The sequence below is a fragment of the Myotis nattereri genome (genome assembly GCF_964212035.1).
Source record: "Myotis nattereri genome assembly, chromosome: 1".
NCBI lineage: Eukaryota > Metazoa > Chordata > Mammalia > Chiroptera > Vespertilionidae > Myotis > Myotis nattereri.
Window position 1 is genome coordinate 155,019,310 of NC_138075.1, and position 15,423 is coordinate 155,034,732.

Consider the following 15,423-nt stretch of genomic DNA (forward strand, 5'->3'; position numbering starts at 1 on the left):
CCTTAGGCTTCCCTGTCTCTAACCTTTAACATTAAGTGGAGTCTTCAACTTGACTGTGCCTGACTAGGATTGTATGTTAAGAATGCAGAGTACTTACTGCTTGGCAGAGGTTGCTCAGTAGTTAGAGCGTGGGCCAGCACACCAAAGGTCATGGGTTCGATTTCCGGTCAAGAGCAGGAATCCAGGTTGCAGGTCCCCCCCCCCCCCCCCACCTCACCCTGGTTAGAGCGCCGTGGGGTGGAGGCCAGCAGTCGATGTGTCTCTCACATCAATGTTTCTCTCTCTCTCTCCCTCTTTCCCACTTCCTCTAAAACTCAATGGAAAAAATACCCTCGGGCGAGAATTACTAGTAACTAAAAACTTTTTTTTAAAGAATGCAGAGTATTGGGGTCCCACTCCCAGAGGCCATCAGGAGGATGCATTTAGAGATGCTGTCATTCTTGGAGATTCGGCTGCGCGGGTCCACGGACTAGTGGACGGTAGTGCTCCTTTCCTCCCAGCACAGTTGAGGTGATTATTCTGGGAAGCCATGCCCGTCGTTTTTAGGGGATGGTAGGAGGAGGCTCAAGGAGTCTAGGACCGTCAGCCAAATCTGCGTTTAGGGCGTTATCTGCAGCTGGTTATCGCACTACTGATGCTAGCCTGCAGGGGGCACCAGCAGGTTGCCTCCTGGCTTGCTCACAGCCCTTCCCCGCCCTTCCCCACCAGCTCCCCACGTGGAGGAGGGGCTGGAACCAGAAGAATGCGTTCCCGCCCCAAAGCTGACGTGTGCATCGCTGCCGGCCGGACTCTTAAAAGCCCACGCGGAGCGCGGGGCATCCTAGCAGAGCAGGAGAGGAGGCGAGCTGGAGGAAACCGCGGAGGACTGGACTGGCTCACTGGGACTGCGGCTGTCACTGCTCTTCGAGCATCCCTGAGTGGGGGACTTCCTGAGTGGAGGGGCCAGGCCCTGCGGAAGTTGCGGGTGTATCCCCAGACCCACGCCCCTTTCGAAGCGCTCGCGGAACCGCTCGCCCCGTGCGAGGGTTCGTCGTTTAGCACAAAGCACGTTTCCAAAAAAGCAGCGCTAGGGAGAGCGCCCGGGCCGCGCTTCCGCGCACAAACTCCCTCTTTCCCTTTGTTTCTGGGAGTCGACAAGCCGATCTCTTCCCCAAGTTTGAATTATTCGCCAGAGGAGGGCCGCCGAGTCTAGGCTGTGAAGATGCCCCTGGAGCTGACTCAGAGCCGGGTGCAGAAGATCTGGATCCCGGTCGACCACCGTCCTTCGTTGCCCAGATGTGAGTACAGATAGGTGCAGGGGCCGGGCTGCAGGGGAGAGGCGCGCCGCGTGGAGCGCAAAGCCATTGTGGGGCGGGAGCTGGCGCGGAGCTTTTGTACCGACTCCTCTCCGCGAGCGCGTTCCTGCGGGGCCGGGTACCTCCCTCCGCCGCAGTCTCCGCTGGCTGGGGCGGGGCTCCTTCCACTCCTCCCCGGAGCGCGGGGAGGGGTTGGCGGTGGCGCGGAGCCGGGACCGCGCGGGCTCTTGCGCCGGCGCTGCACCTCCCCTGCCCGGTGTGTGCCGCGGGTGGCTCGGCTGGCCGCACCGGCTTGTTCCCCCCAGCGTAGGGGGAGCCGGAAGCAGCGAGCGCGCCGGGGTACTGGCCCTGGAGAGCAGGGTGAGGAAGCGCAGGGCACTGCAGTGAGCCTTTGCTTCGGGACCTTTGAGAAGGGACGCTCGCGTGTTCCCCAGTCCCGGCCATCCTCCCGTGCGCCCGCCGGGCTGAGTCCGGCCAAGGGACGAGGCCGCTCGTACGCGAAGCGTCACCTCGGGTCTCCATCTGTGCCTCACCTCTCTCTAACCCTCTCTCTTTACCGCTATTTCTTTTTGTTGGTTTATTTTTTGTTGTTGTTCTTTACCTCTATTTCCATAGCCTCTCTTAGCCCCTCTATATTTCTGTCTCCTCCCTGCCTCTGTTTCACCTTCTCTTAGTCTCCTTTTCCATACATTTTAATCTCATCTTTATATTTCCATCCCCATATCTCTCCTTTTTTCTATATATTTATAATCTCTCTACTTTCTTTATATTTGTCCTCTCTTTTCACCTCTCTCTCCCTCTATACGTATTTCTGTCTCTTCTCTCTGCTCCCACCTCTAGCTCCTGTGCTGGGGCCACAAGAGAGCTCGCCCTGGAACTAAGCCATTGGCCCCGGTTTGGGGGTCTGTGGATCCCTGTCTGTACAGTTGGCAGCGTTTCCCACGGGCGGGCACGCGAGGTGCACGCACAGTGCACCAACCTGCCCCGTCTGCCTTCGGCCAGAAATGCTTTGGAAAGGTGTGCCTTAGGTTCTATCCCTAGCTACTGAGAGAGTCACCTCTTAAAAGGGTAGTTCCAGTGGTTTGCAGGTAACACCGCTCCTCCAGGTAACCTGCCCAGGAGCCCATCAGGTGGATTGGGTAGAACGCAGTGGTGGGTGTTTTGCCCCGGCCAGGTTGGATTGCCCGAGTAAACATGGGATCCCAGATGCAAGCCCTAGGGATGGCTTCTAAGGCCTCAGTGGCTGTTTAGGGGAGGTGGCTTGCTGACCTTTGCTGTTGTGACAGCCCACACAGCTGTGGTGACAGCTCAGGTGTGAATCACTGCCCCCACCCCCCACCCCCCACGCCCACCTGCCCCAGGAGGTGGGGAGAACTGGCCCTGTGGTGCTCCTTGGTCATAGAGGTGATGGGGACCTGGTAAGGCACTCCTGATACTGGCGGCCCCTCCTCCACCAGCTTGTCTCCTTTGCTGGACCTGAGGGTTCTTGGGGCCACAGAAGCCTTAAGGAGAACTAACTGGGTTTATTTGCAAGGTAGCCGGGAGTTTGGCAGGTCTGCATCTTTTAGATGTACTCTTTTGTTTTTTAAAGGAATGCTTTATTGACTTTTAGACGGGGAGAGAGAGAAACATTGATGTGAGAGCCTTCTGTACATCCCCCTACTGGGGATTGAGCCCGACACCTGGGCAGGTGCCCTGACGGGGAGTTGAACTGGCATCCCTTCGATGCATGGGATGACCCCCAATCGTCTGAGCACACTGGCCAGGACTAGATAATGCTCTTTTTTTTTTTTTTAAGTTGAATTCAATGATGAGAGAGAATCATTGGTTGGCTTCCTCCTGCATGCCGCCTACTAGGAGTTGAGCCCACAACCCGGGCATGTGCCCTTGACCAGAATCGAACCCAGGACCCCACAGTCCTTAGGCCGACACTCTATCCACTGAGCCAAACCAGCTAGGGCTAGCTATGCTCTTAAATAGTTTATAAACTGTACTGACAACAGTCTGCTTGTATTTCTTTAAAACCTATTGGTGGTGAGAAATGCAGTGCCTCAAATCATGAGGGAGATTTGGCTACAGCAAGATGCAGAAACAATTCAGTTCAGCCCTTTGTGACTTGGAATAAAGTGTATTTATGGAGCACTTGGTAAACTGTAATTGGTCATGAATATATGTTGGTTCTCTCTATGCAAATGCATGCATTTGTGTGTGTGTGTACACACACACACACACACACACACACACACTTAGTAGTCCCTTGAGGTTCACGGTGGTGGGCTGAGGTCTGGGAGGAATGACCCTGAGTTTCCATGTAGAGGGCACAGATTGACTGCATTTGCCCAGTCGTGTGATTATGAGAGACACAAATGTGCAGTGATGCTTCCTTCCTCCAGGCATCAGAGACCCATCCATTAGACTCTGTCAGTCTGCACGTCTCACACGCCGATGAGAGATTTGCCTAAAAATCCCTGTCAGAACCTTTCAGAGCTTGGGGGTGGGGTGGGGGATGCTAAAAGCTGAGGGATTAATTCCCTTTCCCCGCCTACTTCTGGAATTCTGAGTGTGGTTCTGAGGTGTAATCTCAGATGTGTTCTTCCTTATAAAAATAACCGCAGCCTAAATAGTTATTACATGCCCTTATTTCAAGTAGCGGTGTTTTTTTTGGTTCCTATAGCCCCATTTGTCTTCCATGGGAATGGAGAAATCAGGGTGTTTTTTCTTGGCATCTTTCCTGACCCACCCCCTTCTTTAATGGCATTTGGAAGATTGGTTGGATTTTCTTCCTTCTAAACCTGTTACCATCTTTCTAAGTGGTGTTGTAATTGGGGGTCTGCAGCAGATTCCTCTGAGGGCATGGGGAACATTACTGTTCATGTGCAAAGAACAATAAAACGTCAGGAAACCCCAGACTGATTAGTTTGATATTTCTTCCTCTGAAGCACATCCATTGGATGCCCTGTTAGGACCCCCCACATGGTGGTAAATACTTCTTACAAAGCCTGCAGCTTCCTTCAAATGCACGCCATAACTTGGGGAGACTTAACTGAATTGGTGAATCAGCATCATCGACAAGGACGTCAAAAATGACTGGCAAGGACTGCCTGTCCTTTCTCTGTCACCAGTAAAAGTGGAGAGGCTCTGCATGGGAGTCCCTGATTATTTACCCACTCAGACCCTTATTTTTCTCGGCCCTGGTCAGGTAGCTCAGTTGGTTAGAGCATCGTCCCCATATGCCAAGGTTTCGGGTTTGAGCTCTGGTCAGGGCACGTCCAAGAAGCAGCCGATGAATGCAATGAAAAAGTGGAACAACAAATCAACATTTCTCTCAAATCAATTAAAAAAAAGAACCTTCGTTTTCTCATCATTAAAGTAGGTTGCATACTGTGTACTGATAGAAGGGCTTTCATCTCAGCAGGGGCTAAAAGCCACTGAAGGCATTCTAGTTTAAAGAAGGAAGGTAGGGGGAGTGTTTAAGAGAAATTCCTACCCTATACTGTTGATGCTTAGCCCTGGCTACACATTAGAATAATTTTGGGGATATTTTAGTGAGTGGGGAATCCATATGATACTTTACTATTTTTTATTTATTTATATATATATTTTTTAAAATTTCTTTATTGATTAAGGTATTACATATGTGTGTCCTTATCCCCCCATTACCCTCCCAACCCCCCACTCACACCCTCATCCCCCTGTTGTCTGTGACCATTGGTTAGTCTTATATGCATGTATACAAGTCCTTTGGTTGATCTTTTCCCCTTACCCCCACCCTCCCCTACCTTTCCTCTGAGGTTTGACGGTCTGATCGATGCTTCTCTGTCTCTGGATCTGTTTTTGTTCATCAATTTATGTTCATTATATTCCATAAATGAGTGAGATCGTGTGATATTTATCTTTCTCTTACTGGCTTATTTCCCTTCGCACACTGCGGCTCTCGAGCCACATGCGGCTCTTTGGCCCCTTGAGTGTGGCCATGAAGTTTCAATCGCACTGTACGTGCATGCCCACACGTGGTATTTTGTGGAAGAGCCACACTCAAGGGGCCGCAGTTTGCTGACCACTGCCTTAGCATAATGCTCTCCAGTTCCATCCATGCTGTTGCAAATGGTAAGAATTCCTTCTTTTTTACTGCAGCATAGTATTCCATTGTGTAGATGTACCACTGTTTTTTAATCCACTCATCTGCTGATGGGCACTTAGGCTGTTTCCAGATCTTAGCTATGGTGAATTGTGCTGCTATGAACATAGGGGTGCATATGTCCTTTCTGATTGGTGTTTCTGGCTTCTTGGGATATTCCATGTGATGCTTTAAACCAAGTCAGAATTGCCACAGGGGAGGCCTGGGCATCCTGTTTTGTTTTTAACATATTTTTATTGATTTCAGAGAGGAAGGGAGAGGAAGAGATAGAAACATCAATGATGAGAAAGAATCATTGATTGGCTGCCTCCTGCACACCCCCCACTGGGGATGGAGCCTGCAACGTGGGCATGTGCTTTGATGGGGAATTGAACCGTGATCTTCTGGTTCATAGGTCAACGCTCAACCACTGAGCCATGTTGTCTGGGCTGCATCCTGTTTTTTTAAGAGTGCTGTAGGTGGAGAGCCACTAATTTAGGAAAGAGCACTTAAAGAATTTCAGGTGAGAGAGACTTTGTGAGCCCCAACCATGTCTCTTAGTACTTGTACGGTGGGCCCTCTCCTCACTTGTGGGTCTTAGTTTCCTCATCTGGGGTGATGAAAACTGTAAAGGCTGATGTTGACAGGCGGCTGAAGAAAGCATTTCCCATGTATTACGTTGTAGTTAATCCTCCCAAGAAACTTTATGAAGCATCCCTCCATTTCACTTAGAAAAAGAAACTAAGACAGTGAGAGATCAAGGAACTTGTTCAAAGTCCAAGGAAGCAGTGGGAACTGGCTCTGAACTTTATTTGACTCCAGGCCTTGCCCTCTGAACCACTCTGGTATTGTATGGCCTCCCAAGGTTGTCAAATGATTCACTAAAACTGCCCTGTCCCTCCGTGTCCTTGGCAGAGACCATGTAGGGTTGGGAGGGCCAGTCATTGGACAAAGATTAGTTAGGCATGTGTTAAAATATGCATGCAAAATAATGAGTGAATATGGTATTCATCAAATAGTACACAATAGCTTTTGAAAAAGGGTTGGTTCAGCCAGGTTCTTCCCCCCCCTTCCCCTGCCCGCCAAGCCTCAGGCACATGCCCCTGGGGCAAGCTCACTTAGATGTTGGTTTTAAACATCAACTAAAGCAGACTCTTTGGGCTAATGTGATCCCAAAGAGTGTTTATGTCTAGTAGACAATAGTTAAGTGTTCACTATCATTTTCTGAGCCTGCATTTCATTCTCCTAGGGCCAAGTGTATGCAGTCATTTTCCCAGAGAGCCCTTCCTAGGTGATGGTGTAACTGCAGGGTCACAGCAGATCTTTCTGTACAGAGTTTGGTGTGCCCTTGCCTGGTGGGAGTAGGTTTCAGTGGTTTCTGTAAACACACAATGATCAGCTCCATCAGGTGGTGTTGGGGACTGACCCACTCTGCACGCGTCTGTCTTTTCTTTTGTTAATCCTCACCCGAGGATATTTTTTCCATTGGTTTTTAGAAAGAGTGGAAAGGAGGGAGGGGGGAGAGAGAAAAAGAGAGAGAGAGAGAGAGAGAGAGAGAGAGAGAGAGAGAGAGAGAGAGATGTGAGACAGACATATCAATTGGTTGCCTTCTGCATGTGCCCCGATCAGTGCTTGGGATCCAACCTGCAACTAAGGCATGTACCTTTGACCTGCAATCGAACCCACAATCCTTCGGTGCAGAGGTTTGTAGGGAGGCCGGGGTGCCGATGCTCTAACCACTTAGCAACACTGGTCAAGGCTGCATGCAAACAGCCCCTTCTATTTGTTCCCCTGGGACTTGTCACTGAAGCAATAACTTACCCATTTGTAGAAGAGAACACAATGACTTGGGCATCTTTTTGAGGCTAGCATTTTGGAGGGTTTCTGGGGAGATTTGTAGGAGGAACGGGAGCAATAGCAAAGTGTCTTCCAGTGGTTGATTTTATATTCTGAGCATGAGTTGTGGGTGTAAGTATAGTGGGTGAGGACAGCTGTCAACTACCTGCTTATGTCAGTGGGTTGTATTATCAGAGAAGTTAATAGAGAGTATGTTAGCATATTATCAGATTAACCTGGTTGTAGGGCTGGTATGGAATTGCAGCCTCTGTCCTTCTGGCTGACCATTTTCAGGATTGGCTACTTGGGTCCGTACATTAGAGGGTTGTAGTATACGGACCCGAGTAGGGCATATGTCCCAGTCAGGGCATATGTCTAAGTTGTGGGTTTGATCCCTGGTTGGGGCATGTATGGAGGCAACACATTGATCTCTCTCTCTCTCTCTCTCTCTAAAAAAAAAAAAAAAAAAATCAGTAAAAACATATTCTCTGTTGAGCATTAAATAAACTGTTAAAAAATAAGGAGTAGGGAGGGATGATGGAGATTAAGACCCAAAGGTTTAGTCAAGTTTTCATGGTTTTCCTGTTCTATTTGAGACCCCAGAGCACCTGGGCCCAGGGACAGCTGTGGCCACCTTTGGCAGTCCCCCTTCCAGCTCCTTTGAATCTTATACAACAAGCCAAAGGAATAGGAAGAACGACTTCTGCTTTGCCAAATAAGGGACTGGTGGTTTATTTAGATTTGAGGTTTAACCTGGTTTTTTAGCTTAGGATATTTACTCTGCCGTGTCTTTGTGCTTTTTTCCTGCCAAAGGAGATTTGGAGTCCATTTGTATGATTAGTGGATAGTAGAACTAATCTCCAATTTGATAAATCAGTCAATATCTGTCTCCACTTCCTTGGCATGAGTCCAACAAAAGTATTTCATACATGTGCACAGCTCAGAGATTGTGTGTGTGTGGTGTGTCCATCTGTCTCTGCATGTTTGGTTGCTCTTGGGAGCCGTAGCTTTGTGGGGGCATCAGATAAGACCAGGGAAAAACCAATGGCTTGGGGGAAGGATGAGTACAGTAAGTATAGTTTTGGGGCACACGTGAGAACACTTCCCTCATCTATCACCTACAGCTGCCACAATGCATAGGGTAGGGTGTGTCTTATGTTCCCGTTGGTTTCTGGGGAGCCTGTCACCTTTCTCTGCTTGTCCCTTGGGATTCAAGAAAGCCCTTTTGTGTTTCTTTCCTCTACTCATGTGATCACGCTGGGCAGGGAAATTTCTAGGCACTTGTTTGTTCATGGCCACTGGGATCTGAGGAATGTTGGCCTGAGCTTTTGTGGCTCCCGAATGTGTCCTGGCCTCCTGATGGCCTTTCTTCCTCCTCCTCCTCCTCCTCACTCTGCATGGAGGTCACTGATGGTCAAAACTATGAAAGAAACAGCCCCTGTGTATTATGCTTGCTTCCTCCTTGCCCCTAGCCTATCAGTCCAGGGGACAGGTCCTAGACCTGTAGTGGGCGTTTGGACATCTGACCTCAGTTTGGTCACCAGGCCGAGTGTGGGTCTGTGTGGGGGCACATCCAGCTTAAGAGGAGGCGTTCTTCCTTCAAGCCTGTGCTTGTCAGTGGCCTGGTGGCTTTCTCTCCTCCCACCCATCTGGCACTCGCCTATTAGAGAGAAACAGAGCCCCTGTCTAAATTTGACCGTGGCCTAGATTTGGGGTGCAGCATGAATACCTTTGCCTGCACCCTTGTAGCCAGTGCCTGGGAAGCAGTGCTGCATGGCTGATGAGGAGAGCTGGGCTGACTGTGGCAGCCAGTGAGCTCCAGGCAGTGCTGCTGGGCTGGGAGTGGGCAGATGGCCAGTCTTTGCTCCCAGTGGGCAGCCCCTGGCTCACGCGTACTCATCACCAGGATACTGGAGTTGCCTGAGAGTCTCGGGGCAAGACGCCAGCCAAGGAAATACTGTGCGTGAAATGTTTAGAGTAGGGCTCTTTGGGATGCCTTTTTTTTTTTTTTTTTTTTGGCTGCTTTCTTAAAACACAGTGAAAAACCTCTCTCCCTGGTGTTTTGTCTTATTGAGATTCTGAGGAACACGGGGCAGTAGTGAAGCAGCGAAGCCAGAGGAGATTCACAAGGCAAGAACTTTTGGGTTTCCCGGGACTCTGCCAAGGCTCTGGTACCAGCATTTCCTTTTTACTTTTATTTATTGATTTCAGAGAGGGGGAGAGAGAAAGAGAAAAACATCAATTTCTTGCTCATTGTTTATGCATTCATTGGTGGTTGATTCTTGTAAGCGCCCTGACCAGAGATCGAACAGGAAACCTTAGCATATGGGGATGATGCTCTAACCAACTGACTTACCCGGCCAGGGCTTGACCTGCCATTTCTTAAGCAGAGCCCTGGCATCAGTCAGAACTTGGCAGAAAAGGGCAGGCGAGTCTCAAGGACAGAGGAATTTATCTGTCACTCTTGATGGGGGTGGGACTGCATTCTGGGTCCCTGACCTACTTTCATTTGATAAACTCTTACTTATCTTCTTTAAAAACAGTTTTTTAAGGAAGGTCATCCAGACCTACTGTGTGAAGGTTGGGAAATTAATGATTGGCCTCTCTGTATTTCAGCTGTAGAAGCCCCACTCGCTCATGTCCCACTCCTACCTGCCACCTCAACTTATATACTGCATTTGGAACCTGTTGACCTCATCCTAGTTAGTGTTGGGGGGGTGGAGTGTCTTTCTTACACTCCCAGGAGCGCCTTCTACTCTGGGGTTAGTAACCGGCTTCTCAGCTGGCTTTAGGGCTCTGGTATCAGGCCAGGAATTAAGGTTCCTGTCATTCATCACCTGAAAACAAGATGGACTGCAAGGTGTGACTAAAGGGCTCTAGCCACCAGGGGGCGCTGGGCCCGTTGGATTGTATAGTGCCCATGGCTTTAAGGTGGGAATGAAATAGGAATTTCTGTGGAATTTTTAAGTTTGCTGTGGGGCACAGGATTTTGTGTCCATCCTTGAGCACTGCTTCATCCATGGCACTTTTCTTTGTTTCTCTTTCCAGCCTGTGGGCCGAAGCTGACCAACTCCCCAACAGTGATTGTCATGGTGGGCCTCCCAGCCCGGGGTAAGACCTACATATCCAAGAAGCTGACTCGATACCTCAACTGGATTGGTGTCCCCACGAAAGGTGAGGCCATGTCCCAAGGCTGATAGTCACTCTGCGTGTGGCAATCCTGCTCACGAAGCCCCCCCCACACCCCCCACCCCGCCGCCCACTGCCCCATCTCTAGCTGCTGGGACTCACCACGCAAGACTATCTTGGCTTGATCTCTCCCTATAATGGGGGGACTTTTTGTGGCTGTGTCCCACCATGCTGTTTACACTCCCTTACTTCGTGTTGAGATCTTTTCTGACTGGCCGCTCTGTTAGTCCCTCTGCCCTGAATCCTGCCTAGCTCAGCCCTTGCCTCCAGGAAGCCTTCTGGCCACCGAAGTCTATGCTGATCTTTTTCCTTTAAATTCCCGTGATATTCACCCCTGACGGTCATAAAGTGCTCCATACGATTGACAATATTGTGACGAATCTTTGCCTGGTTTCTCAACTGTGTGGGAAATGTCTTCAGAACAGGGACTAACTTTTACATTTGCTGTCCCCCTGGGCCCAGCACAGTGCCTCACATAGTAAGTGCCCAGTAAATACTCAGTGCTTCCTATGGGTTGCAGGCTGCCGCGTCCGCAGAAGAGTGACTGATTGGGACCTGGCCGTGGTGCGCAAGCCCGCTCTCTCCTGGGCACCATCGGCAGAAATCATTGCCTGTTTTCATTAGATGTATGGCTGCCACCTATTCTCACAGCCTCAGTCTCCAGCCCCTGACCTCATGAGGCTGGACTGGAGGCTGGGCTGTAGGCAACAACCTGTGAAAAAGCAGGTGGCTCTGAGCCATGTTTGGTCTGGGGGAAGCTGGGCTGCCTTCTAGGTCAGTGATTGCACTGGACAAGGCAGTTCCCTTTCTGGTTTCCACATCTTACCAGGATCTTATTCAAGTTGGCGCGTGCGTGTGTGCGTGTGTGTGTGTGTGCGTGCGTGTGTGTGTGTGTGTGTGTGTGCGTGTGGGTGTGTTGGCTTGGCTTCCCTTTTTGGAGGGTGTTCCCAGCTGTGAGTGGCCCCTTCTTCCTGGGGGCCAGCTGAGTGACCTCTCTGTTCCCTCTGCAGTGTTCAATGTTGGCGAGTACCGCCGGGAGGCTGTGAAGCACTACAGCTCCTACAACTTCTTCCGCCCTGACAACGAGGAGGCCATGAGAGTCCGAAAGTAAGGCCCGAGCTGCTGAGCTGCCGCAGGAGGCTTTGGGTTTTGGTTTGCTTTGCTTTTGAAAGCCAGGCTTGGTAAGAGAAAGAGGAAGCTGGCCTGTAGGGTGGCTCTCTGTTGGTGACCATCAGATCTGGCCCCACCTCCGTGTGTATGACGAGGAGTTTCCTGGCCGCTCTGAGGCTTGCTGCTTTTATCTGCTCCGGATGCTCTAATCCAGCTCAAGAACAATGTTTCATTATTAAGAATGAACAAAATTGTTTTCATGGAAAATCAGCTGTTTATACTGAAAAGGGTGATGGTGTTGTGTTTTTTAAGCCCAAGGTGATCACGAAACCCAAGTGCAGTGGTGTTCAACCCTGGCTACACTTTAGAATCACCAGGGAGCTTAGAACGATCCCAATGCCAGGCCTACCCCAGGCCAGTTTGGTGAGGATCTATGGGCCAGACCTGGGCATAGGTTTCTTAAAAGCTCCCGGGGGGTTTCAGTGTGCCGCCACCATGAGCACCACTTCCAGACGGCAATGGCAGCCCTCTGTGCAGCTCTGGTGGGAGCCTCTGGGCCTGCGGGTGTGCGCCTGGCAGCCCTGGCCAGCCTGGGCAGTTCAGCAGTAAGATCGCCAGTCACTGCTCGGATGGGCAGGCTCTGATGTGTGTTCTCTTTCTCCGTGTTGCAGGCAGTGTGCCCTCGCTGCCTTGAGAGATGTCAAAAGTTACCTGACGAAGGAAGGGGGCCAAATTTCAGTAAGTCGGGAGTATGCTGGCTCTGTCTCCAGCCCTGGAATGGGAAGTTGCCCTGGAGAGAGTGAAATGTAGACACAGCCCGAGCCATTACCAAGAGCCATTGTGGGGACACCTCAAATAGGGACGAGTGCCTCTGTCCTGAGAGTTGAGGGAAGCAGGTGGCTAGAGTAGCACAGGGACCCAGGAAGGTGGGTAGCGGGCGGACTCAGGGGCAGAGCCATCTGGTGTGCTCTGCTCACCCCTCCTCTGTGTGCTCTCGGCACCACCCTCCAAGGCAGGCTGGACCTGGGGTGGCTGCAGCCACGGAGCCAGTGTCCCTTCCATATGCACCTTCCCTGCAGGTTACTGTTATTCGTTTGCTTTAAGGGTTGTGTCCACCCCTCCCCTTCCCTCCCTGGGAGCTGGAGTTTGTGGGAAAGGGGAGAGAAGGGAGGGCCGTGGGGCAGGGCGCAGTTTCTCCGGGAACCACAGTTTTTGGCTTCTACCTAGATGTGACAGGCCTGATCTCCTTGGTGACTTGGTGAATACTGTTAAAACTCAAACTTGGGTTCTCTTCACTATCCTCCTTGCTCTCTACCAGGTTTTCGATGCCACCAATACTACTAGAGAGAGGAGACACATGATCCTTAATTTTGCCAAAGAAAATGATTTCAAGGTGAGCCAAACGTCTTGTCTTGCCAGGGAGTGCTCAGGAGAAAGGAAAACCCTCAGGAATCAGCTGATTTATACTTGGTCCTTCTGCTTCTGCTGCCCTGGTTTTGCTACATGTAGATAGGGCCTTCCTGGCGCTGGCTTTTAGGGTTACTATGACTGGTGGGGTGGGGGGAGGCATCTCTCCATTGGGGCAGGACTTGGGATTGAGTGAGTGGTTCCCTTTTTAGGTTTTGAGGATTTGTGAGAGGTGTCATTCCTCCTCACACATGGTGATGGCATTACAGTGATACCAAAGCTGGCCCTTTGCGTTACCACATTTATTGCTTCCTAACGTTTCTGTCTCTCTTCTTCCCAGGTGTTTTTCATCGAGTCAGTGTGCGATGACCCTACAGTTGTGGCCTCCAACATTAGGGTAAGACAACGCAGGACCCCCACTCTAGTGGCAGAGTCTGAGAAAAGCAGGGAACCAGGTCAGGCCCAGAGAAGCACCTAGACTCTGAGAACAAGCTGCCTCTTGTTGTTGATTTTGTCTGGGAGGTGGGATCCAGGGAGGTCAGAAGTGCAGAGGGGCATTTAACGTAGAAGCATGTTCTGCGATCTGGCCTGGCTTTATCCATGCCCTTTCAGAGAGTCTGCAGAAGGCACTTATTGTGGCACATGGGCAGTAAGGCAGGGTCCGGGAACGGTTTCTGTGGGTGGCAGTAGCTTGGTGGCTGAGTGGTGACGGGGTTGCTTGGGGCAAGGGGCGCTCACCCCTCCAGGCAGGTAAGTGGTTGTGGATTGACAACAGCCATAGGACTCAATGGACTAAAGGCAGAATTCCTAGTTTGGCAAGCTTGGGAGTAGTCAAACTATCTTCCTGCTGGTGAATCTACAACATATCCTCGTCCTCTCCCTGTGTCAAGAGAAGGTTGCCCGGATAAACTGAGGGTAATTGGCAGCTTAATTTGATTAATTCTTAAATTGTATCACTTGATAACAGTATATTGTAAATAGAAACAGTTACTGGGAAGACTTTACCACAAGTCACCTTCTAGATAATTTTCCATCTAGCTTAAATACATCAGAATAAGACACAGCTACACAGAGCAACAGGTCTGGTATTGCCACAGGGCATGGTGTGGTATCACTACATATAAGTGTGCACCTTTAAAAGGGTGCTGAATGCTCATGAGCTTCTGGTATTGGGCCTGTTCTCCAAGGCCAGCGTTTCTCAACCTGTGGGTTGTGACCCCTTTGGGGGTCGAACGACCCTTTCACAGGGGTCGCCTAAGACCATTGGCAAACACATATATAATTACATATTGTTTTTGTGATTAATCACTATGCTTTAATTATGTTCAATTTGTAACAATGAAAATACATCTTGCATATCAGATATTTACATTACGATTCATAACAGTAGCAAAATTACAGTTATGAAGTAGCAACGAAAATAATTTTATGGTTGGGGGTCACCACAACATGAGGAACTGTATTAAAGGGTCGCGGCATTAGGAAGATTGAGAACCACTGTCCAAGGCAGTGGGAATATTTACACGCATTTCTAAGAAGTGACTTCATAGTTCAGGAAGGGCTATTCAAGTTGTGGAAAATCAGTCCAGAGTGGTTTCAGCGGAAGAGGCTCAGAGGACGAGGAAACAGAAGTTGTTGTAATCTAAACAAAGGGTTTTGCTGTATTTCTTTGGTTTGGTTCTACCAGCTCCACTTGGTAGGAAAGGACAGAGTCGCTGCAAAGTCACTCTTCCCGGTGACCAGCTGTCACCATGTGTGTGGCCAGGAGTCACTCGCCCCGACCCCCCGTGATCAGAAGCCTCTTTCTCTGATTAAGCCTCAAAGCGACTTTGCGGCTTAACTCTCCTCTTTGTGTGGGTGGCTGTGCTGGGAGAAAAGATTTGTTTTTAAGGGATCAGTTCCATGGCCTTCAGCATAGTCACACGATTGTGCAACCACCACCATCGAGCTCTAGAACTTTTTCGTCTTCTCAGATTGAAGCTCTGCACCATGAAACACCAACTCCCCCACTGGACTTGGATGTTGAAAGAGTAGCTGCCTCTCTTTTGTGGCTGTGGTAGTTGCTGAGGAAAAGGACACATGCATTAAAAAATTCAGAGTTTTCCCTACAATCTGCCAGGTTGCTCAGATCTATTGTTCACGTAGAGGAGGAGATGGCAGGCTCGAGAGTTGGTTCTCCTCCATCTCCTTCCCATAAGAGCGAACCTTGGAAGGAACTGGGCCTGAGTTAGAAAAGTGCTAGCCATGGACTGGCTGCTGCCTGTCTACGGGTGGTGGAGGAAGCATCCTGCCTGCCACCCAGGGCCAGGGCCATTGCAGCAGTACTGGACGCAGCTTTGCTAACCGAAAGCCTGTTCTTGGTGTGGAGAATGTCACAGGTGCTTACACGGAGCTCAGTTATTGAGGGCTGGGATGCTGAAGGTGACATGCCTACTGGGTTGATCCCGAATCGCGGCCGATTCAGAGGTG

At 50.2% G+C, this 15,423-nt stretch overlaps 1 protein-coding gene across 2 annotated transcripts in view; it reads left to right on the forward strand.

Moving 5' to 3' along the window:
- Positions 1-825: 825 nt before the first annotated feature.
- The window catches only part of PFKFB3 (6-phosphofructo-2-kinase/fructose-2,6-biphosphatase 3), a gene marked incomplete at its 3' end in the record, with an annotated part of 28,868 nt that continues 14,270 nt past the window's right edge, over positions 826-15,423 (forward strand). Inside the window, exons 1-6 of one of the 2 annotated variants that reach the window (XM_081113864.1) lie at positions 826-1,277; positions 10,297-10,422; positions 11,448-11,544; positions 12,219-12,285; positions 12,866-12,940; positions 13,295-13,351. In XM_081113864.1, coding sequence (XP_080969990.1) covers positions 1,202-1,277; positions 10,297-10,422; positions 11,448-11,544; positions 12,219-12,285; positions 12,866-12,940; positions 13,295-13,351 — 498 coding nt within the window. In that variant the 5' untranslated portion in view covers positions 826-1,201. The remainder of the gene's footprint in view (positions 1,278-10,296; positions 10,423-11,447; positions 11,545-12,218; positions 12,286-12,865; positions 12,941-13,294; positions 13,352-15,423) is intronic. The other variant, XM_081113865.1, reaches the window with a different exon arrangement.